The sequence below is a fragment of the Egretta garzetta genome, unplaced genomic scaffold, assembly GCF_000687185.1.
Source record: "Egretta garzetta isolate BGI_Z169 unplaced genomic scaffold, ASM68718v1 scaffold287, whole genome shotgun sequence".
In the NCBI taxonomy this organism is placed as follows: domain Eukaryota; kingdom Metazoa; phylum Chordata; class Aves; order Pelecaniformes; family Ardeidae; genus Egretta; species Egretta garzetta.
In genome coordinates, this window is record NW_009260435.1 from 4137748 (window position 1) to 4161980 (window position 24233).

The following is a 24233-nucleotide window of genomic DNA, read 5'->3' on the forward strand; positions in this document are numbered from 1 at the left end:
CTCTCTTTTTTTTTTTTTTTTTTTTTTTTTTTTTTTTTTTTAATAGATTTGAGTGTCCTAAGTCAAAATGCTTCAGCAGAGCAAGCTAGAAATATTCTAGCTGTGGAGACTTCTCCTACAGACCTGGTGGGGGAGCAAGCAGCTTCCCAACCTGTACCAGCCCAACCAAGTGCCATCAATTTCTCACTTAAACAATGGAGTACCGAAATCAAGTAAGTTGGGGATGTGGGAGAAAGTTATCACGAGAATGATAGCTGCTGGCAGAGACTATTTTGTGCTGGAAGATGTGTGTATGTGGTAGGCAGAGCTGTTTAGAAGAACTGGGGGTAACGGGGTGGATCAGTACATTGGACTGGATGTCTTCAAGTAAACGTTTCTTTGTTATACTTACTTGTTTGAAGGGCATAGCTGAACATCATTGTGTAGCATTACTGATACCTGAAAGGGAGAATCAAGTCCTGTAAAGCACTTGTAGTGATGGCCTTACTCTCTGAATGCAAGCAGGGAGCCAGGAGTTGTATTCTCAGCTCATACTGCTTTTTCTCCTTCATTGTGTAATGGTGCTGCTAATTGCTAGGATTGTAGTAGTTGTAGTATTTAGGACTTATGAAGTATTTTAGTGATGAAAATCAAAGCAACATAAATAATTCTTCATTTTCTTGGTAAAAAAAAAATAAAAGCACATGGCACAGATTTGAAATCAATGTAGCTTGAATTCCTGAGCAAAAATGAGGCAGACCCCTTCTGAACAACAGCAAAACTACATCTTATCCCCTCACTCTTAATGAGTTTACTCTTTAGCATTAATCGCTTTAAGGAAAGCAGTTCTACTGTTTTTCAGCTCTCCTGTTACAGTTTCTTTCCAAATATTTTTACATTTCACTCTGCCCACATAGATAGATCTTCTGCTTTTACTCAAAGGATATTACAGCGCTATTACAGAGTGGTTCACAAAGCAGAGCTGTAGCTTTGGTTAACTAGACCACATCCATCTCTGAGAGCAAAATGATGTTGTTTGGTTTTGTCAGCAGTGCTGAGTTAAACAGATTCCTTTTAAAGCTTTCCTGTTAAGCACAGAGATCTGAGAGGTTACAAAGTGTTGTTGGTTTTGGATTTTTGGGGTTGTGTGTTTGGTTTTTGTGTTTGGTTTTTGTTTTTTTTTGTTGTGTGTGTGGTTTTTTAGTTGGTTGGTTTTATTAAGAATCCTGTGTAGGCCATCATTTAAGTTCTAGAAAAGATGGCTTATGGCTGGGTTAAGAAATACGTAAATCCTGTTACTACATGTCCTGTTTAAACTGGTGGTCTTGTATGGTTTCTCAGGTTTGCATAGCCTCTTAGCTTTGGCAGAACTTCAATTTTGTCATAATAGAAGGAAAATAACGTGAAACAATTTCTGTTAGGTGAATTCCTGTATACTTGAAATGAGTGTTTCTGGCTTTTAAAAGTTTGTGGTTTTTTTTTTTTTTCTCTTGGTGTTGAGGGTTTTTTTTTTGATGGTGGTGTGGTTTTTGGTTTGTTGGTTTTTGGGTTTTTTTTCCGCTGAATTGCAGATGATATGCGTTGGGGAAGTCTAGCTAGAAGGGCAATGTCAGGGTAAGTTACTTGGTGTTGCCTAGTTGGTGTGTGTTAATGTTTCTGTGTAACTGAGCAGAAGCGCAACAGTGGAGTTGTGGGTTGGGAAGCCCTTTTGGCTGGAGGGAAGTTTCTCGTGGCAGTGGCCCAGCAGATATTGTAGCACAGTATCTGAGTGTTGGCCTTTCTCTGTATAGCTGTGATCCTAATGGCTTGGAGTCCTTGCAGATCTCTGGGAATAAACATGTAAGAAAATTTCAAACTGTGAGGCTCTTTCAGGCTGAATGTTGCCCCTCCCCATTCCACTCTTTCTGGAGATATTCAGCTGCAGTGGTTCGTCTGTCTGAAAATGTTCCTGGGAAAACAACATTTATTGTATCTGCTAACAGATTTTTTTTTTTTAATTCTGTGGGCTTTTTTTTAACATGGAGTGCTCTAGTGCCCCCATGTGCTCTACATTTCAAAGCAGGCATTCTTCCCTGCAAGCTGATACCAGCTGGGAAATGGTGTCTTTCTCAGGATTGCTTGTTAAGCTCAAACATCCTCTTTTGAGCTTTTGAAAAGTCATTTTGCAGAGGATTTAATGAGCAGCTAAAATCTGAAGTGTGTGTGGTGTGGACAGTAGAGCACTACCTCTGGCCATGTATTCTATCATTGGGGTAAGAGTCTGACAGCCTTGTCAGAAGCTGTTTAGCTGGGTGGTAATACGCTAGAACCTGTGACAAATTTATTTACAGTGCAGTGACATGTCTTAAAAGCTATGGAGTAGCATTACCTCTGCCTGTTTTGAGCTAGCAGGTCATGAGGACTTAAGGTCCTGTATCTAGTACAATAAATTTGCTGAGGCTTGAGTCTGTAGCATTTTTCACAAGAAAGGTGAATTTTCTTCAGCATAGGTTTGGTTTGAGACAGGTGGATTTTCCTTCTAATGACTATCCTCAGCTGCTCCAGAGAGGGTTAGGGCATGTATAATCTTAATTTGGATTTATTGTGCGTAAGTATTAAAGATGGTCTTCATTACATGCTTCTGCTTCCCATCTTTTGTTCATTCAATCCTGTAATGAATGATGCCCAATTAATAAGCAGAAGTATTCAGTAAAGGTGCAAGGGTCCTTCCTATGACAGCCTGTCTTGTTACACAGCTTTGATTTATGCTCAGACCATTTTGAATGGAACTCCTGTGAAAAAGCATTATGTCCATGTAAGTCTTGTATTTTAACATGTGTGATCTCATTTGTCACTTCTTGATTGACAAGTGATCTTCTTTTACTGGGCTGAACAGCACTCTTCAAGTGTGTATCACAGGAAGTTCTAATTAGCCATATTTGGCCTGAACTTTTTTCCTCTTTATGCTGTCAGCTACTTGTATCTCTCACTGATGTGGAATATAGAGTTGGAAACACACTGAATTGTAGTAACCTCAAGTTATATAATCGTAAAGTAAGGCTTAAGCCCCAAACATTTAAAAGTACAGAATCATTAGATCATGTGATCAGGTCTTGCATCATGTGTCCAACTGTACTTGTCATACTGTGCTTAGGAAAATAAATACTGTTTTTTAAATTCAACTACCTATTTTTAATCTAATAGAAAGCAATTAAGCAGTGCTACTTCAGTGCCCTTAACAATCCTATGCAAAAGCTTTGCAAAATTCAACATCAGCTATGATTGTTCATGGGCCGATCAGCAGATTTTGAATAACCTTTTCTGAAAGTCATTTGACTTCTTGTTCCTTGTGATTTTTTTCAAGCTTTAAAAGGTGGTGTTCAGACAGGCTTTAAATACTGAAGTTGACCGAGAGCAGAACAGGCAGTTGTGGAGTTGCATGGTAAGAGATCAGCCACTGTTTGGAGAATAGCTGTAGAGCTGCCAGGTGACACTTTTTAATTTTGGGTGCCCTAGGAAATATGTCAGTCATCACCCAGTTTGACCTATTTAATTTGAATGGAAAATCTGAACAATGTAATGAGACTTCTTGCCCCTAACAGAAATTGTGCTTCTTCTGGAAGAAGATTAAATGTATAGTATAATTCAATCTTTGTCAAGTTTGCAAATTGATTGTTGAAATAGTTTTTTTAATAATCTTTAGGATTATTTTTAAATTGTACTTAATTATTAATCAGTTCACCAGACCATAGTAGTTTTGCACTGCATATCATGAGCCTAGAGTTCATTTTGATCAGATGTTAAATCTCTTGTGAAGCTGAAAGACTGGGTTGAATCATCAAATGATCCTGAAGGTGTAATATGGGTCACCTTCTGCTTAAGGTTTGAAGAGTAAGAGGAGATAATGTGGCTGACTGAGCGAAAGTATCTTTGCGAGCCTTCATCTTACACAAATTGTGTGGAAAATGCTGAGATACTAAATACATTTCCAAGTTTATACCTGAAATATTAAATTGATTCATATGGATTGATGTAGAATCTCCTTCTGTAGTTGAACAAAGACTACAATACTGAGCTACATTAATACTCATGGACATAAATGTGGACTTAAACATTTCTGATTGCATGATGCTTGTGGGAGAAGCTAGGTAGGGTAATCTCATCCTGCTCATGAAATGTATTGTTATTCTGTAGAATTATCTGGCTGGAATTTAGAGGTTGCCTCTGAAATGTTCTTGCAGATAATTGGCAATGTTCCACCTTAAGAAAGGAAAACTGCTAAGGAGTCTGTCATCGGCGATTCACCTACAGCAGGTCTCTTGGATGATCCCAAGTTTGACATTAATCCAGAATATGAAACTATAACATACATGCGTTTTGATTGCATGTTGATATGTTTAATGCTTGGCAGTTATCCTAAAATTCTAAGCTACAATAACTGGTCAGTAAGGAGACGCTGCTTCTAAATCTTAATTTTGTTTTGTTTTTCCCCCACTGCCAAAACGAGGAGGAAACAAGAGAATGACACAAAAGGCTCCTAGATATTAATATCCTGTTAAAGCGAAATAATTGTTCTGTTCCTCAACCATAGCACTGTTGATAGGTGCTATTTAGTAGGATATGCTTTAATGCTTTATTTTCTTTGAGCTTTTATTTGGTATTGGTTTTGTCTGTGTTGTAGCTTATTTCTAGTTTGCACTTTTTCAACTGCAGTGATTGTCTTGAAAACTCCTTCATAAAAAGGATGCAAAATGGAGAAATTGTCATTTTCCTGCTGTCTTTTTCACAGAAATTCAATGTCCTCTTTAAGAAAAGGAAATAACGAAAACCGCAAGAGCATATTTTATACCACTGAAGAGTGGGAGTTGCTGGATCCAACCCCAAAAGACTTGGAGGACTCAATGGCTCTGGAAGAAAAGAGGAAACACCTGGCAGAAGGAAGTAAAGGTAGAAGTGGGAGGAAGGAAGGGGAGCATGTGCCTTGCCTTCTTTAGTACAGTGTACTGTGTTATGTGTATCTCCAGGAAATGAGTGGAAGCTTATCTTTTCACAAACCACATGCAGAGCTCTCAAAATTATTTTTAAAAAATTACCTTGTTACATTGTGTTTGGAGTCCCTTGCCATTCAGATACAGTAGAATAAGTATGAACCCTTGTTATGTACTGTTTCAGGTCCCCTGAGCATGTTACCATCTCTAGTTTTGTCACTTCAGTTGCAAAGTTACAGGATGAAGGGAAATGTAGAGGCTTTTGATTACTCAGTTGAGTTCACCCATTGAAGCAAAATTGCCTTTGGACTCTAAAGTAGGTATATACATGTTATATTGGCTTGCTTCTGAAATGGGGAAAAAAGTAAAGATGCATATGTAGAGACAGCTCATCTGTGCACTGTAACTGGTTCTCACATTTGACCAGTCTCTGGAATAACGTTGTGAAGACGTTTTTGCAGCTCCCTAAGAGCACTTTAGCTGACATCCAAGTGGTTTAATCTGTTAGAAAACATCCTTCTCTCTAAGAATACTCCCATGGTTATATAAATGGAGATGAAACCTTACACTGAATGCCTCTTAAAAGAACAGCAGGCTGTGATGTCAGTGACAGTTTTGCTCTGATCGCTTCTGAGCTGTTAATTGTTTGAAGCAAAGTTTATTTTTCCATACCTTTTATTTTCAGTAATGAATTGTAAAGTTCTCTTCATGTCTTATTTCACAAGTATTAATTTATGAGCCAAATCTTTTATCTGGGAGAGGAGAAGACTTTGAGCTATATGTTTTTCCCACCAAAGGAAGCGACTTGGAAAATGAGGCCTGTTTAACACTATTGGGCTGTTTTAAATGCTGCTTAGAGTCTAATTTTAATGACCATATTTTTAAAAGGAAATCTGAATGCTTTGAAACGCCTTTTTACGAAGTGAACTGAACTAGAAGAAATTGTTTTATGCAGGACTGACTAGTTCAGCTTTTCCATTCGATTTTGGCCGCATTCCACACAAAACAAGGCGCCCGTTAAAAGACATGATTGGATCAAGCAGAAACCGGAACAGCAGTGACTCTTCTCCAACTGAGTGGTATTCTGGTAATGGCAACAAACTAGTCTCTGAACTGCAACTGAAGTATCAAAGCCAGCAAGAAGAGTTGGAAAAGCTAAAGAAAGATCTTTTGAGCCAAAAGGTAATTAAACCCTCAGGCAAAGTGCACAAAAGCAAAGGGATCTGGCAGGTGATTGTGAACTTACCCTTTATGGCCATCTAACTGCATTAAGAGCTGGTTATTTGTTATAAAATAATGGTGCTAAATGAAACTTTGTTTACGGAAAGTCTGGAACAAGAATGACCAAATTTTATATCTGTTGAAGATTAGATCCCAGAACAAAACTTTCATTTTCACAGTGTTCATTACCTTGGTATGTGTATCTTTCTTGTTATCTGGAGCAGCTTTTTCAGTGTCTGCCAGAATCCTGGTGGATAATCACAGCTTCTTTCACCATTAGTACATATAATTCCTGAGTAACTTCTCCTTTCAAATCCTTTTTTATTTAGTTTGGGTTTTGTTTCTTTTAATTCTGAAGGAAACGGTTTTATAAATAGGCCTAACCATAAATCTGTGTATGCAGTACTGCCCTCATAAAGTGTCCTTCCTAGTACGCCCTTACAACTCAGATTTAGTTAAATACCTTTGTTTTTTCTAAAAGGATGTCTCAAAATCAGTGGCTTATTCTAGATATATCTTTATGACTACCCAGGTCTTTGTAAACTTCTAGATATGTTACTGAACATTCAAGTTCTCATGAATGCCAGAAGAACAATTCCCATTTCTGTCCATGTATTATTAATAAGTGTCAGTGGTAAGTATCACAAATGTTTCTAGGGTTGAATTTACCTTCCCACAGTTCCACAGTGTTAAACCATTAACCGAACATGGGAAACAGCAAAGGTAATAATCCAGATTTGTGAGATAGAAGTGAGCAGTATGCTGTTCTTGTTTTCTTAGTGTGTACTGTTGATCTGGAGTATCTTCTTAACTTCTTGGTTTTGGGGGGTTTTTTTTTGGTTTTGTGTTTTGGATTTTTTGTTGGGTTTGGTTTTTGTGTATTGGGGTTTTTTGGTTTTTTTTACAGATGAGCTTTCAGAGAGCTTCTGGTAGTAGCTAAGGCAAACTCTTCCTTTTACAGAATGTATTTTCTTTTAAATTTCACTTTGACTTATTTGCATGTATCAGCCTTCAACAGCCTTGAATGTCATAGTAAGATCTCATTCCATCAAGGAATCAAGTAGGGGTTTACTTTCCATATAACTGCCTTAAAAATCAGCTTTGCTTTTGGGTGTGTATCCATGATTCACCAAGCAAAACACATACATCTTTCCTGCAAGTGAATAAATGTTGTAATTGTCCAGGATCTATGCAATCCCATGAGCAAAGATTCTTTTCCTTTTTTAGTGTGAGGGAATAGAAAATGGAAATGGTAGAATTGTTACATGGATGTGTTTTCAAAAAAAAAAACCAAGCTCAAGTTCGGGGCATTTGATGCTGTCTTTCTTGCAAAGACCACAGAAACTCCTTTTCTCCCTTGTGGCAAGTTAGTTAATTACTTGGCTGATTCTGTGGCAAGACTTTCTGAAGAGCCTTCCAAAGACTTCCTTTTCAGCAAAGCACCATTTTTTTTTTTTTTCTCCTTTTATTTCCTCTGCATCTGTTAGGGAAAAGAGCAGTTAGTTATCTTTCCCTTTTCCATTCTGTAATGTTCACCTCTTAATTTTTTTGGCTTAAGCCCTGTTCCTATTTGTCTTCTTACAACAGGGCTTCTTACATGTAAGCCTCTCTTAGCTTCCAAGTCACTACTGGGCCACAGCTGTCAACTACTCTTCCCAAACCTGTTGTAGCCATTGTGGGCAGGATCCTTAGCTCAGTGAAAGACATTTAAGCCATCAGTCTAGGCCAGTGAAAGATATTTAAGCCCTCCATATAGGCCAGTCATTGTAAATCGTTAGCCTACTAGAAATTGCCATGTTAAGTGTTTTTTAGTAACAGACCTTGAAGTCTCTTAGAAGCTGATGATCCAGATGCAAAACCCATTCCAAAGCTCTCTTTTGCTTGATGTTAGGTTTCTAAGTTATAAAACATTGGAAATAGAAACTTAAAACTTCATTACAATCTTTCTTTTTTAAAATTCTCAGGAACTCGTGCGACTTCTGCAACAAACAGTCCGGTCTTCCCAATATGATAAATATTTTGCAAGCCGTCTTTGTGAGGGGGTTCCCAAAGACAAGTTAGAGCTGTTGAACCAAAAAGATGACCAGATTTTGGGTCTCAACAACCAGCTTGAAAAGTTAAATCTGGAAAAAGATAGTCTCCAGCAGGAAGTAAAGAATCTGAAATGTAAAGTTGGAGAACTCAACGAGCAGCTGGGTATGTTGATGGAAACTATTCAAGCTAAAGACGAAGTGATCATGAAACTCTCTCGTCAACTCAGCGAATGTGAGGACAATACATCCTCTCAAAGTGGAGCAGTAAATTCTTCCATGGCCACCTGTACTAATAAGGAGCTACAGGAACTGGACAGACTAAAAGTAAGAGCAATGTCTCTTGTCTTGGTGGATAGGGGAATCTCTGCTCCCTTTAAAAACTACTATCTAGTCTGCTGTACTGTTTGAGGAGATCACTGCAGCAGTTCTCCAAGATACTTATCAACTGAGGCTTTCTATGCTTGGAATCTACACTTTGAACTGTTATGTGGCAATCTAAACAGGACTTATATACTCTGAGCTGATCTGTATGTCTATAGTACAGTGTCCCATACTTTCAGTAATTTAAACATTGGTGTGGAGGAGGAGTGATGTGAGAAGTAATCAAAGGAATGGGAGAAAGTAAGGGTAAGAGGAAAACAAAGCGTAGAGGAAAGCAAACAGAAAGCTTGCTTTTTTTTATTTTTAGATTTAAATCTCAAAAGTGAGGAAACAAAGAGCATGTGGAATGGCAAAGGGGAGCTCTGAGGAGAAAAAAGGAGGAGTGTGAGAACCTGTTTTATTAATGCTGCTCCAGATGTTATCAATGCTTCCCCCCCCCCCTCAGTGAATGTGTCAGAAGTTCTTAATGGAGTTACTGAAGTTTCCCAGCTTGCTCTAAACTTGCTTTCTTGCCTTTGGATACATGTTGTATTCCAAATTGATTAACATTCCAAGGCATTTGGAATACAAGTAAGTCATTTAAAATATGTGTAAAGATTGATAATTTTCTTTCCTATTTGTGAGCCTGGGATGTTTTAGAAAATAAAATTGAAACTGGAAATCAATGGTCTTGGCAGAAAGCAGACTAAAGCTTGTATGTGCGGCAGAGTGTGGGAGTATGGGAGGGTACGAACATTCCCTCATCCCACAACCTTGGGTTTCAGAGGTAACGTTTGTAGCCTGGAGCTGAGTGGATTAGGCAAGGAAGCTTACTGCTAAGGGTTGGTATTTTTGTATGGAGGCAGACATAAAATTTGTACTTTTAAATAAGGACTGGTGGGGGTAACCTCGCGGGGCTGGACCTGCCTCGTGACAGCAAGCAGCGACCAGCACCCTTCTGCTGGGAGTGTAGTGCTGGAGGGGATGCAGGTGAGGCACAGCGCCATCCTGTACGCCTCTGTGCTCATATCTGGCATATGTGTTTGACTTACGTGAAGACTAAAAATATTATTTGACTTGATCCTGATATTTTTAGTGATAAGTCCTATTAGTAGCTGCTTGTTCTGTATTCTAAGGTATAATTTCTCTGGTAGGCATTTGCTGTTTGTAAGATATTTTTATTAAAAATCCAGTGGTGTGGTTTTTTTTTTTATTAACAGGACAATCTTCAGGGTTATAAGACCCAGAATAAATTTTTAAATAAGGAGATTTTGGAACTTTCTGCTCTACGAAGAAATGCAGAAGCAAGAGAGAGAGAATGGCAGGCAAAGGTCAGACTAACATAGCATGTTCTCGTTTTGGCAATGTCTAAAGCAGATTTCAAAAATTCAGTTGTAAATCTGCTCAGGGAACAGAAATGGAACGATTTAAATGTATTAAATGTGATAGCTTAAATCCCCCCCAACCCAGTCCTTACAGACTAATCTTTCTGAATGGATTCTTGAAAGAAGTAATTGACTTTAAAATCATGTTAATCAGTGGAACTTTTTCATAACTAATGAACACAGGCATGTATATTTCTGAAAACATTGTTTCCTCAGAATTAAGGCTGTAATATTTTTCTTAAAGTATGCAGAAGATACGATGAGTAAGGATTTGCTATGTCACTGAGTAGAGCTTTCTCCTTCTGAGCACAAAGTGTGACTATGGTATGGTGAATGTAACTTTGGAAGTGTGTTTCTGTACAGGTGAATTTGAGTGTAGAGAAGTTGCAGGTAAATAATGAAGATTTCCATTGCTTGGGGCTAGGAAAATATGCACACACCCGTAGCTAAGGCAAGATAGCTGTAGCTATGGTTTGTTAGGGTTTGCTTTTGGTTTTTTTTTTTTTTTTCAAACGATGCACACAGCAGCCAGGCCTAAATGCTGTATTTTTGGCACAGAGGTGTGCATTTACAATTCTTACATGCTGTTACCTAACTCGTATCTTTAAAATTCCATTTAAGGTTTTTTTTCTTCAAACATGCATAGACTAAAGCTGTTACTTTAAAAGCACAAAATGGTTGAGTACAAAGCAGTGATGATTAAAGCTTGCTCAGATGTTATGCATGTAAAAATACATGTGATAGAAAGTCTCTGGTCTACTATTCTGCCTTAAAAGACTTTCTGTAGAAAGCTGCAAGTATCTGAAGTTTCTTTCTCAGTACTTTATATACAGAATTTTATAGTAGTGTAATAAAATGCATATGTAATTTTTATTTTCCACACATAAGGGCTGCTTTATATTTTCTGTTGCTACAAAAATGGGAAAGTAGAGCTGACTGTTCTTGACTTGCAGGTTTCTAGGCAACATAAACAAATAGAATAATTTTGAACCAGATTTTAAAAGAAGCGTAGTATGAAATAAGTTTCTGAAGACTTACAATATTGTCTGTTGTTTTCTGCAGTATACTAGCTTGGAAGCCAAACTCTGTCAGATAGAAAGTAAATACTTGATCTTGCTTCAAGAAATGAAAACTCCTGTTTGTTCTGAGGAGCAGAGTCCTGCTCGTGAAGTCATCACACAATTACTGGAAGATGCTTTGAAAGCAGAAACTAGTGAACAACCAGAACAAGCATTTTTCAAACCACACCTGGTCAGGTAATTCAGTCCTGTTAAAATAAATGTTTGTGTATTTTGGTTAGTGGGCCCAGTTCTAACACTGGAAAATGCACAGTGGGGATGTATTTGTAGGATTTGGGGGGTTTAATTTATTTCCCTTCATGAATAACAGTATCAGCATAAAATCCTCGCTGTATAAATACATTTATTATTTTATTTGAGATATACTGTATCAAGCTTAGACTCAAATGTTGCTGTATACCTGCTGAAGGTGAGCTACTGAAGACATGAGTTCATTTGAACTTGACCATGTTCTTAAATAAATTGCTTAATCAGTGTAGTAATATATATTGGAATATGGGCACAAAGTCTTTTGTATATGGAATTATAAAAATAATTACTAAATAATGGATATACTTTAGAAAACTGTTTAAATAATAATTGTTAAAACTTGAAAACTATGGAGAGTGGCTTGAGGGATATTTGAAGTAACTTTAGGATAGAAACTTGAGAGTTTGGGGTCTATTGGACACATTTTTAAAAGTGTTTTTTCTTTTTCCCCCTCCATTTCAGTGAATATGATATATATGGTTTTCAGACTGTCCCAGAGGACGATGATGAGGAGAAACTAGTAGCAAAATCACGAGCTTTGGACCTGAGATCACTTTCTCTCAGTGAAAATCGAGAAATCTCTACAGGGGTAAAATGGGAAAATTATCTTGCAAGCACAATGAATAGAGAGATGATGCGCTGTGTAGAACTTAAGAATCTAATTCGATCTGGAATTCCGCATGAACATCGTTCCAAGATGTGGAAATGGTGTGTCAATCTCCACGTTAAAAAATTCAAGGACAGCACTGTTCCTGGGTACTTCCAAACCTTGCTTCAAAACGCTCTGGAAAAACAAAATCCTGCATCTAAACAAATTGAGTTGGATCTCTTGAGAACTTTGCCAAACAACAAACATTATTCCTCCCCAACATCCGAAGGGATCCAGAAGCTGCGAAATGTGCTGCTGGCATTTTCTTGGAGAAATCCTGATATAGGATATTGCCAAGGGCTCAACAGGTAAGATTTTGCAAATTTTGAGTCATAACTATACAGTGAAATGCTTAATGAGCCTTTAAAATCACATGTCTAGCAACATGCTTTTGGACAGTCATTTGCTTTTATGTTCATAATTTATAATGTTTAAATAAAAAAATAATGATCACCTTTTTTTTAAAACAATAAATCAGAATACTTGGATCATGAAACTCTTAAAATCGACTTGGCAAAAGAACTGGAATTGGAGTTAACTCAAATAAGAAGTGTGCTACTTAAATCTAGCTTTACATTGTCTTCATGCCAGTTGTAGGGGATCTTTTTGCTTTTGTGTGTGAGAATTTGTTAGGTTTTTCCTTTTTTCGGGTTTTTTTGGGTTTTTTTTTGTGGTTTTTTGGGTTTTTTTTTTGTTTTTTTTTTTTGTTTTTAAGCAAGCAGAAATAAATGCTTGAAAGCTTTTTGTACTGTTACGGCCACAAATACCAGCACTTCCCTCAGGATGTCTTCAATCAGAATTGCAGTAATCAATTTAAAGATGATTTTTGTGTTACAAGGTTAAGAAAAATTTAAAGTTGTTGCAGTTGGCGTTTGCTGAAATAATTTTGGTCCTTAGAGATCCGCAGCAATGGAAGGTGTTATTTGAAGCAGGTATGTTAGTCTAACACCTCCTCATCCCCGTGATAGAATACTAAAGATGTCAATTTGTGCACTAATTTATGGACTAGAAGAGGATAAAAGACTTTTGAACTAGAGCATCTTTATCATTTGAAACTGCACTGAAGATGTAGTGGAATAGAAGCAGTGAATAATGTAGCAGAGGTAGTGAGATGGTAGTAGTAGAGGTAGTGAATAATGTAGTAAGAAGTAGCATTCTTTTTCTTGGTATTCATCACTAGTGGGTAAATCATATGTTTTTAGTATTGATATTGTCGCTGGCATGTCACAAGAACTGTCTGAAGAACACGGCTGTTGCAATCTTGGAGCAATGTGTCACTCGTGTTAGAAATGCTTTTGCTAAATTTGAACTTTCTGTGCCACATTATTTTCTCCTGGGATGTTTTTGGTTTTATTGTTGTTTTACTGTAAAAAGTTCTGCATTTGGGTATAGTTGCAGAAGGTAAAAACAAATATTTATTCCTTGCTTTGGTTCTGTTAAGCTTTTAAAGTGTGATCACTGTGTTAAGCTGTGTAACATGAGAAGCATTTCATATTGTTACAGCTCTTCTTGCATATAGAAATAAAACAAGTTTACTTGGGGAAATATACTTGAGGTTACCTTTCATATTCAAACAACTATCAGCAACATGAAGTAGTTATCTGATTTTTTTTCTTTCATAATACTCATTGAAAACGGGAAAACCAGGAACGCTGCTGCTGTTTAATAATTTTTTTTTCTACTTTAAGAAATTCTTAGAACAAGTTTAGTCTTTGAAAAATTGTAGGGCTTTTTCTTTTCCTTAAAAGAAAATGGTAGAGAAAGGTAAAAGCATAACTTAAATTTATCTTAATGGGTATAAAGTAAACATACTAGAAAGGATTTTTCTAAACTTAGAAAAAATTTGTGTGAAATGCAAGAACCATCTGTTCTTTCCCCTCTTCAATAAGGAAAGGCAAAAGTCTGGGAATTGGAGTAGTATATTTAAGACTTGGAAGCTTCAAATTATTTTGCCTTAGCTCCTGGAAAAATGGCTTCTAGCAAATCACTTTGCTTTTGCCTTTGTCTGTTTTCTTATTTAACTGAATAAAAATACTTGGCTGAGAAGGCATCTCATTGCCCCGTCTTAAACTTCATTAACAGTTTTGCTATTCAGTGTGCTTCTGTTAATATATTTATCTCTGCTGAACAGAAACAAAGGCTTTATTGTAAGTGTTCCTAATACATTTTGTGATACTATAACAATCTTTTTCTCCAAATAAACCCTATTTTCAGATTGGTAGCAATTGCACTTCTGTACTTGGAACAGGAAGATGCTTTTTGGTGTCTAGTAACAATAGTGGAAGTTTTCATGCCTCGTGATTATTATACTAAGACGCTGCTGGGATCTCAGGTATGTGCTCTATGAAAATAAAGCCTGGTGCTATAAACTGCAGCCAGTCAAAAACCTTGCTCTAAAACAGTCTTGACAGGGCTTTTTGGGGGATGTGTTGAGATTGGCGGAGGTGAGTTCCAGGCACTAGGCCGCTTGTTTGGACAAGGACTCTAACACTGAAATAACTGTTTGGTGACCAGCTTGGAGCTCCAGCCCATAACCCCATTTCTGCTTATTAGCTTTCGAACATTGACTGGGCTGATTTATCATTTCTTTCCTCAAAATTGTGGGGGGTAGTTATAGGCTCTCTGGGAGTGTGGGGGTGAGAATGCATTTTGCAGTATTGCAAGCAGTATACGACGCTGTAGCACTCCTCCTTCCTCGTGATGCTCTGGTATGTGCTGCCCTCCTCCCTCCAAGTCTTTCCCCAACATGTTCTCCGCTCTGGTGCTCCTGCACCAGTGTGGCACGAGTCACCTATAGTAGGAACATATCATCTGCCTGTGAGGAGCCCTGGGAGACTGGGGGTGGGTTGAGAAGCAAAAGGTTGTGTCAGCAAGGGTGGTGTGTGCTGGGGTGGCATTTATGTTTTGGGTGGATCTAGCTTAAAATGTTAACTAGACAGTCCTAAGTTTTCTGGTTCACGCTTGAAAAACTTGCACTTACAGATTGGTAACAGCCCTACTTTGAATTATAGATGCGTTGGAAAATTAGGAGCAATAACATCATATTTGTCATCTCTTTAGGTTGATCAACGAGTATTCAAGGATTTAATGAGTGAGAAGCTTCCACGACTGCATGCTCATTTTGAACAATACAAAGTTGATTATACCCTTATAACTTTCAACTGGTTTCTTGTGGTATTTGTGGACAGTGTGGTTAGCGACATCCTTTTTAAAATCTGGGACGCCTTCCTATATGAGGGACCAAAGGTGAACTGAATGAGCAAAGTTTTGTCAGTTGTTACCTGGTAACAAAATACTATGGTGTTATTGAGTGGAGGGTGGAGGAAGGTTGTTTCACAAGAATTCTGTCAGTTAAAATCACTGGAAGGAAATAAAGAGAGAGATTGTGCACAAGTAACCAGACAAAACATTTTCCATTTTATCTGTGTTCTGCAACTTAAAAGCTTGAGTTAGGTGGAAGAATTCTAAATGCTAAATATTTCCGTTTCACCACCCACCATTATTGTTTTTTAACCTTTGAAAAATAAAGCTATAGGCGGTGCTGTTTACTCTTATATGCAGCTGTCAATCAGTTTTAAGTAATTATATAAAAATGAGAGCTACCTCTTATAAAGAAGAAAGCTTAAGTGAAGGAGGCAGAAGATGAAAAGTATTGAAAAGACGTAAAAAATAATTGTAACCAAGTGCTAATGTTTAGCTTGTCTCTGCAGCAGCTGTTTGTTTTATTTCTGCAGACATTTAAAGTACAACTGACAAACAATGACTGGCTGGGCTCCTGTCTCATAAATTAAGGGGTGGGAGTGAAAAAATTTTCATGTGTTTCATATTTCTCAAATTTCAACGAAAAAAAAATCGGTGCAGGAAAAAAAGAAGTCATTGAATTCAAACGCAATAATAATAATAAAGCAGACGTTGTAGGCCTATTGGAGAGAACAGGAGTTAAAAACCTGTGTGTTCGCTAGATTTCTTGTTGGCCTAATCTGAGCATTCTAACACACAGTGGTATTTGGTTGTGTGTTCATTCAAATCGGTTTTAAGCATTGTGGTATTTTGTAAAGGCAGCCAGGTACAGATTGACAAAGTTCAGAACTTGCCAAAGCCTTTTCAGAATAAAGGGAAACAATGCTTCTTCCAGCTCATGCTGAAGTTGATTGACAAACTGCTATCAGAAATTCCTTCAGCATCAGTTCCCCAGTGTGTTGGGAAAGTTCAAGGCATTGGAAAACAACCTGTTTAAAAAGCAAAACTTAATTTTACCTCTGAAGTAACTTAATAAACAGGCCCAGCAGTCTTCGTTCTACAAGTGAATTAGGAGCTCAAAACTTCAAAGAATTTGTATGCTATAAACACAATAATATATTCTGGATAGAACTGCAGAACACCTTGTCTTGGTTACAGGTCCCAAGAGAAGTTTTTGACAGCTTTTGGAAATGGGAGCTGGGGCAGGGAGTGGCAGGGAAAGGGAGATAGAGGGAGGTGTGACTAAATAGCTCAAACACAGCCTGTAGGAAGAGTAACATTTCTCCTTTGAGTTTATAATAGATAATAATGAGAATCAGTGCATTCTGTTCTTATAAAGAACCAACCATTGTACATATTTTTATCAGGTAATATTCCGATTTGCCCTGGCACTTTTTAAATACAAAGAAGAGGAAATCTTAAAACTGCAAGATTCAATGTCCATTTTCAAGTACCTTCGATATTTCACGCGCACTATACTTGATGCTAGGTGGGTAATGCAAACTTGTGTGTAATTGAAAGGCTTGTAGTGGGGCATGGATAAAGTCTGTTGTGATTTTTTTGTTTTGTTTTTATCTAGATCTTAATTTAGATATAAAGCAGCTAGAGATGAAACAAATTAAGATTTCTCATGAGTAGTTTTATCTAGCAGAGACAAAAGCACAAGTGATAAATGCATAATTGTAAATTTTTAGGTATGATAGAGAATTCTTTGCCGTGTTGGTCTTGTTTAGCAGTTGTATCATGGTAACAACACTTAAGAATTTCAGCCATAAGCAAAGTCTCACCCTGCACTGCAGATACATCTTAAATTGTAAAATGTTTTATGATAAATAAAAACACGTCCTGGCTTAAGTGTTGAAAATGTGAGCTATGACCCTCTAGGTTTAGATCTCTCATGTATCATTAATGCATAGGCTAATGCCATGTAACACCAGCTGATTTTAAGATACACTTTGAAGCGGAGAATAAATACAAGTGGAATACTCTTCTGTTCTTCAGTCCTTGCATAAGAATTACAATTTGTAAATTGGAGTCTAATGTTTTTAGGTTCCTAGTTACAAGACCGTAGAGCAGCAGATTAATCTTAAAAAGAAAAGTCGTACTGGAATTCATTTAATGTATGAAAATATGTTTTTCCATATGAATTTAGGCTTACACTTTGGCTCCTGCTGCAAGAGCTATTTATTATTTTTACTTCCTGTGTTTCAGTTTTGACTGGAGAAAAGTTGAAACTGAATAATCTTACTCTGTGCTTAGAAAGGATTGCTCAGACTGATGCAGGGAGAATGTTCTGCAACTGATTTAAATGGTAAAAGTCTTGACAACAGATGTTGCTTCCTCTGCTGAAACCTCTCAGAAAACTCTTGAGAGGGAGGAGTTGTGTGGTGCTCTGTATTTTAGCATTCCCCCCTTTGATTTGAAAAATGCTGGACAGTTGTTGTTCTCAGCTGTTTATGACCAATATAAATGCTGACTCTGATTCCAAATCTGGAAGTGACAGAGAAGCATGTACTTGGTTTTTGGGAAGAGGGTGCACGTATTTTTTAGAGAAAACAGTAAATAAAACAAACTCATGGATATTTTATAATCGATAAATAGGCTGTTTTATAGCTTATCATCAAATGTGTAATATGTACTACCAGTAGTACCACAGTAGTATCGCCAGAAACTGAAGATTGCAAAAGAAAAGGCGGGGGTGGGGAGGGGGAAGAAGAAAAAAAAAATCATTTTGCTCTTACCTAATTTGAAGAAAATTTTTATATTTATCAGAGCTGCAGATTTGGCTTTCCCTTCCTTTTCCAATTATGTAAGGGAAATAATGTCTTGGCTCTCCTGTCTAAACTTTCTGATGCTGTAATAACCTGGTTTAAAATTTTCTAATATTGCTGGAAGAGATCTCATTTTGGCGTTTACAGAAAGAGCTAATTGGGTTTCTTTGGCAGTTGGTGAGTTTGGGTGAGGACAGAATTCACTGCATCAAAGATATTTACAATACAAATATACTCTGCTGGTCTATTGTAAATCGCTTGTTTTCTTAGGATTTTAAAGTTGGAGTTGAAAGTAATGGTGCAGTGCCACCTAGGGGGTATGAATTTGCCTGCTAGACCTGATAAGACATGATTCAAACCACCTGGTTTCTTATTTTACCACTTTTGTACAAAAGTTTTACAGCCTCAAAATTTAAACAATACAAAAACATCTAGAATCAAGTCTTTCCTGATATGGACAAAAAGTCATCTTGTTGTAGAGGAAATATTCAGAAAGATTATTTTTATAGAATTCATGCAGACATCCTGAATAGGTTAGAGAATTATTTTGCACAGAATTTCTAAGTTGAAGCTCTCTAGTGGAGAAGAGTGTCTACAGACATGTGTGTAATTATACTCTAGATTATAGGATGTCATAGTTAAGTTTTTCTGCACATGAACGTTGCAATCCATAGCATGTTGTGCACAGGCAGAGAAGCTGTTGGAATAGGTTTTGTTTATAAACAGCAGGAAATCATTCCTCTTCACTCAAAAATACAAACCTAGGGAGAGCTTAGCCCTAAATAAACTATCCAAATAAATTTTTTAGTATTTGGGTTCATCTGATAATTAAACTAGAATAAGTTAAATTCCAGATCCCCTTTTTCCCTTAGTAAATACTGAGGGGGGTTTTTTTAGGTATAGATCAACAGTAATGATGTAGTTAACTCTGTCTTTGGACTGATTCGGCAGATCAGTTACTAGTTTTGCTGTGACTGAATGATAGTATGATGCAGCATGACTCTGGAGGGTTGATGGATGCTCTTGTGCTTTTGCTATGTGATCTGATGAGCTTGAGTTGATGCAAGCTCAAAGGTCTCTCTGCTCCAGCCAGCAGGATCCCAGAGCTTTCTCACCGTACCATGAAGTTTGGCTTATATGTGTTTTGTATTATCCTTGTCTGTATTTGTATTATCCCAGGCTTTATCTGCTCTCTTACACCGCTTCATTATCTTGGATAACTTGAGAGCCGACTGTCCTGGGATTGAACAAGCTTCAGTGAGTTATATGGAGGAAGTTATCCAATCTATAACTGGGTAACTGGACGTACCAAGTACTCGGTCTAGCCAATGAAGCTCTGGTTAGCCAAGCTTCTATCTTCAGTGTTGTCAAGGCTGTAATCGCTATAGCATTATATAGAGTTTGCAGGTGGCTTTGCAAACTGTTGAGCATTTGGTAACACTTTATCACTTGAAATAACTTCAAAACTGAGTGCTTCATAGAACTTCCTTGCAATGCTGATAACATCTGAGATCTGTCAAGTACGTGAAGGAGACCAGACATACTAGCCGCATACTAAATAGTGATACGGAAGAAGTTCAAAACTGATCTTGAAAACCACCAAATATGAATGATTGTTTTCTAACGTTGTGTAATCTTACAGGAAACTGACTGGTATTGCTTTTGGAGACCTGAATCCTTTTCCATTACGCCAGATCAGGAACCGGAGGACCTATCACCTGGAGAAAGTGCGTCTCGAACTAACTGAACTAGAAGCCATTCGTGAAGATTTCCTGCGCGAACGAGACACATGTGTAGAAAAAAGAGACCTTATTAGTGATGATGAGGAGGATGGTTGAAACTACTCAACATAAACTTTTTCTTTGGGATCATGACCAAAGTGAATTAACCTCCAAAACACTTAATTAATCCTGTCAAACAGAATGTAAACTAGTTGCTTTTGGAAATATGCAGGACAGATTTCCAAATCCCAGCACTTTCAGAAATATTGCTTTGTATGGAGGCCAAACACTTCTGTTTACATTTATGTTCATGGAATTGTATGTAGAGCACTTAATATCTGTCTCAGTTTAGGCAATCGGCTGAATTGCCAGTTGTTTTCCCGCAGTGTACTGTTAGTGCCTGTATGTGAAACAGTAGTAAGAGAAGTCCACACTCTGTTTACTACATTCATTGCCATTCTGCGTTTTTTGATGTAATCATGTTTTTTTGTTAGCACAGGTTCAATGTGGAAGGACATCATATCTTTTGGTTTCAGGCTGGTTCAATAAATGGCTTTCAGCATGTTGTCCTTGAATAAACTAGCCATTCTTGAGGTCACAAACTAGAAAAGTATGGAAGGAAATACAGGAAGAACTGTTTCCTTTGTTTCTTCCGGAAGTGACATGAAATGGATCGTCAAACAGAGCACTTGAATATATGTACTATGTATAAAGTAAAGGTAAAATAAGTATCTGAATGTTCAGTGTATACTGAAACAGTGATATCAAACATCATTTATGCATTTCTGGGCAGCTGTGGTGATAAAGATTCTTGGTAATGCCAAGGGGGTTATAGAACAAATTCTGTTTAGTCAATTTTATTTCTATTCACTTTGCTCGCAATGTCTCAGAAAAGTCACAACCAAAACCCAGCTATTATGGAAGAAGAATGGAGCTTGTCACAGGAGTACCATGTTTTAGTAGCTAACTAGTTGTGTATCTGTTGAAGGCTTTTTTTTTAATGCTTCTCACTATTTAGGGCTTAAAATAAGATGAAGTCTTGATCTTTAAGAGGAAACATGACATTCATTTTGCATGAATGTATAACTATTGTACAATAGTGGTAGCGATTGGATTCCTAAAACAAATATTTATCAATCCATCAAAGGAGCCTAAAGGTCACAGCATGCACACAGAAATTCAAGATCCTTTTCCAGCAGAAATATGTGTTCAGCTTTTCTGTGAGTATTGCATGCATTTCCTACAAGACAGCTGTAAGAAAACATATGGGGTATTTAGCTGTAGTGTTTCTGACTATGGAAGTGTGCCTGGAGGCCATTCTTTCTCATCTGATGACTAGCAAAACTCTTAAACGGTTCTGAGGATGAGGAGGGTTTCTTGCTGACTCTTTGGACTTCTGCAATGTTCTTTCTTGAGCTGTTGGATCTTCAGAATGTTGGATTGACTTAAATGTTGTGTCTGGATGTGTCACAATAAAACTATCATTCAAGTGCTAGGCAGCAAGTTGCTCAACTCTGGGGAAATGGTTAATTGGCAAAAACCAAAACTGATGGTTGGGAACAGTCAAGTGCATCAAGCTTCTACTTTGTGTGTTTTCTTTTGGCTTTCTGAGAACAAGTAGGACTTTATCAGGTATACTCATGTAATGTTTCAGAAAACTGAAGTGTGTGCAGGGAGAAATCCTGCTTCTGTTTCACAGCCCTTTTTTTTTGAGAATGTATTTGTAGCCATTTCTAAATAAGCATATTATCAGACAATTTATCTGAAAGGGAAATATTCAATCAGTGGTGAACATTTTAACCTACAGGACTACTTTTGATAAAAAATGTATGCTGCTTCTTATATGGCATATAATTTTTTAATTAGCCAAGAAATCCTTGCCAATGAGGGACACATGGTATGATCATCTTGATTTGTATGTTATTTGTCTACTAATATGTCCCCTACCTTGACTATTGTAAGCAGTAGTTTGGGGGTTTTTATTCCCTAGTTACTCTTGGTTGTGTACTTGAGTTTATTAGGCAGGTTTTTAATATTATTGCATGTACTGTATTCTTTTTTCACTTACAATCAGTGTTTGAATATAAAAATGGGACCAGATTTTCTAATTTTCTAGCTATGCTCTCTTGGTCTTGAAAGAGCTGGTCTCCTAAATCAATCTGTAATGCCTGCTTTTTTGATTGTTTTGTTTTTTTTTTTTAAATCTTGTTTTCAAGGGTTAAATGAAATCTTTCTAAGCTGAAGATCTTCCTTCCAGTGACAACAGTTGAAATCTTAAGGTGAAGAATTTAGAAGTATGTACCTGCCCTATTCCTAGAAAGTCTGTTACTCCTGTGTTTTGAGTCTTCACTATGAACAAGTCCTGTGACTTTAGGAGATGTTTTCAGCCTGATTTCATGGAAGTCTTTAGGTTGTGAAGGTAAAACTAACTTTAGGCCAACTGCTCAGGAAGTTCTCTAGCTGACAAAACACGACTTGCAATGTTACAGGACCATTTCTTTTTTACAGTTGTGCTGGTGGTTAAATTTGTGTGTGTGTTGCTGTGTTTCATTGTGTAAGTTGTTACCCAATTGTACAGTAAAACTAAGTAGCTTTGTTTCTCATGCCACTATGTGAATCTAATACACAAATGTTAGGAAGCTTATGGAAATCATGTTGTCTCTGGGTATTTTGTTAGCTTGCAAATATGAAATGAGTTGATGCTGTTACACCCAAGTTCCCAGTGAGCTTTTGGCTTCATTTTGTTAAGCATCGTTACTGATGCCTTAGTTAAAAGCTCAAAAATTGCACAGGCATCTAACCTCTGACCGCTAGAAGTCTACACAGAAAAAAATGAGATGCATATAGCAGGAAGCAGCGTCAGGGGAAGCTTGCCTTGCTGTTGCAAATGTCCTTGGGTGACTATTAGTTTTCTAGAGGTGCTTAATCTGGTAACTTTGAAGAGTAGCAAGTAGTTAGGGACATGCAGGATACACAGGCAGTATTTAAACCCAATGAAACCAAGCAAAAATACACTGACTTGGTGGCCTCTAAAAGCTGAACTGCATAGATACCAAGTATTTGAATTTAGGGGTAAACTTCCAAAATGGTGCATGAGGGTTTAACATTCATGCCAGACACTTAGTAGGAAATGGACAATGGACCTGTTAACACAAGTAAAGACTGCTAAGACTTTTTTTTTTTTTTTTTTTTAACTGTAAGGTCATGCACAAATGTGCAGAGTTCCTTATGCATGGTTCCTAGTATATGAGATGTAAACCAAACTGCTAAGTTGCGTCTTGCAGAATATTCCTCCATCTTCATACATAGTTACATGGTTTTCCAGTGAAACTTCTGGTTACTTTTTTAAAATCTTCTATTATCTTCTGTTAAAAAGGCAAAATAATCAATGCACTATACCTCTTGCTATTAAAACTGCACAGTATTTCAGCTTCACCTGTATGTGTGTACAGGTAGTGTTATCATCCAGTGTTACAAGATTGTTTGGTGGTTTTTTTTCTTTTTTACCAGCTATGTAATCAATACAAAAGATTTTTTGTTGCCCTTTAGGTGTCTTATGTGAGAGATTCTTCCCTTCCCCTCAGTCTTTGTAAACATGGTAAGATATTTCAGCAGAAAGGGAGAGATTTTTTTTTTTTTTTCTTCCTTAAGACATCAGGAATGAATGAATGGTCTTAAATTTGTCAGAGTTGTATGTTCAGTCATGCTTAATTGAGAAATGGAAAATTAATCAATTTCATGAAACTGTGTAGCTGTTTAAGTGGATGTTCCCTTAAGTGCCATGTTAGAAATCAGCAATATGTGGTACAAGATATTTGAATCATAAAACATAGGTGATGTTATTTTCATAAAGATTGATGTAACGAAAAAATAAATTGTATATTACTTAGCAGCTTGCTCTGGTTGGTTCTTTTTTTCCCCCATAACAGATGGAAATAACTGCAGGTGCTGTCAGAACAAACCAGTAGTAAAGCTGGTGGTTTTGTCTGATAATGTGATTTGAGAGAGGCTCTATAGGAGCAACATATACACAAATTTGGCTTTCAAGCATGAAGATGTGAACTATAGACGAGTTGCATGCAGGTGATGCTGACTGGGTAAACGCGTGATTGGTGTCCTTGGTTTCTTGGGGGAGGAGGAAGGGGAGGGGAGATTAAATTTGCATGGGTGTTCACAGGGAACAGAATTCCTAAGAAACATATGTATTTGTGTGATATCTCCTGACATTAAAAACCTCTTTAGTAGGCTTGGGCACTGATGTTCTGCTAAAGCCTTTGGTAGCTTTAGTGCATAATTTCAGCTGCTTTGAAAATTTAACTAAGTACTGAATTAATTTGGAAATCTATCCTCAATGTCTGTCTGTCAGATGTGATCTTTGCATTTTGGGGTTACCTTGATTCCCTTAAAGAGGCTATCAAGTACATCAGCTATTTCGGATACAAAACTTAACAGCTAAATGTTTGCGAGGGATGAAAAATATGAGTTGGGAGATGACTAATTGCATGTCCAAGCAGATCTTTCACGGCAGAGGTGAATAGTGCACAGTTCTTGTCCTCTGGCTCCGCTACAGGGTGGCAAG

The 24233-nt window shown here is 37.3% G+C and overlaps 1 protein-coding gene across 3 annotated transcripts in view; it reads left to right on the forward strand.

Moving 5' to 3' along the window:
* The window catches only part of TBC1D2B (TBC1 domain family member 2B), a 39087-nt gene extending 15622 nt beyond the window's left edge, over positions 1 to 23465 (forward strand). For 2 of the 3 annotated variants that reach the window (XM_035899511.1, XM_009643939.2), the window contains exons 3-13: positions 47 to 212; positions 4748 to 4905; positions 5902 to 6128; positions 8132 to 8524; positions 9781 to 9891; positions 11008 to 11201; positions 11736 to 12230; positions 14137 to 14254; positions 14983 to 15168; positions 16530 to 16651; positions 19576 to 23465. In XM_035899511.1, the coding sequence (XP_035755404.1) occupies positions 47 to 212; positions 4748 to 4905; positions 5902 to 6128; positions 8132 to 8524; positions 9781 to 9891; positions 11008 to 11201; positions 11736 to 12230; positions 14137 to 14254; positions 14983 to 15168; positions 16530 to 16651; positions 19576 to 19771 (2366 nt within the window). In that variant the 3' untranslated portion in view covers positions 19772 to 23465. Of the gene's footprint in view, positions 1 to 46; positions 213 to 4747; positions 4906 to 5901; positions 6129 to 8131; positions 8525 to 9780; positions 9892 to 11007; positions 11202 to 11735; positions 12231 to 14136; positions 14255 to 14982; positions 15169 to 16529; positions 16652 to 17373; positions 17474 to 19575 lie in introns of all 3 variants that reach the window. The other variant, XR_004842665.1, reaches the window with a different exon arrangement.
* The last annotated feature ends 768 nt before the right edge of the window (positions 23466 to 24233 follow it).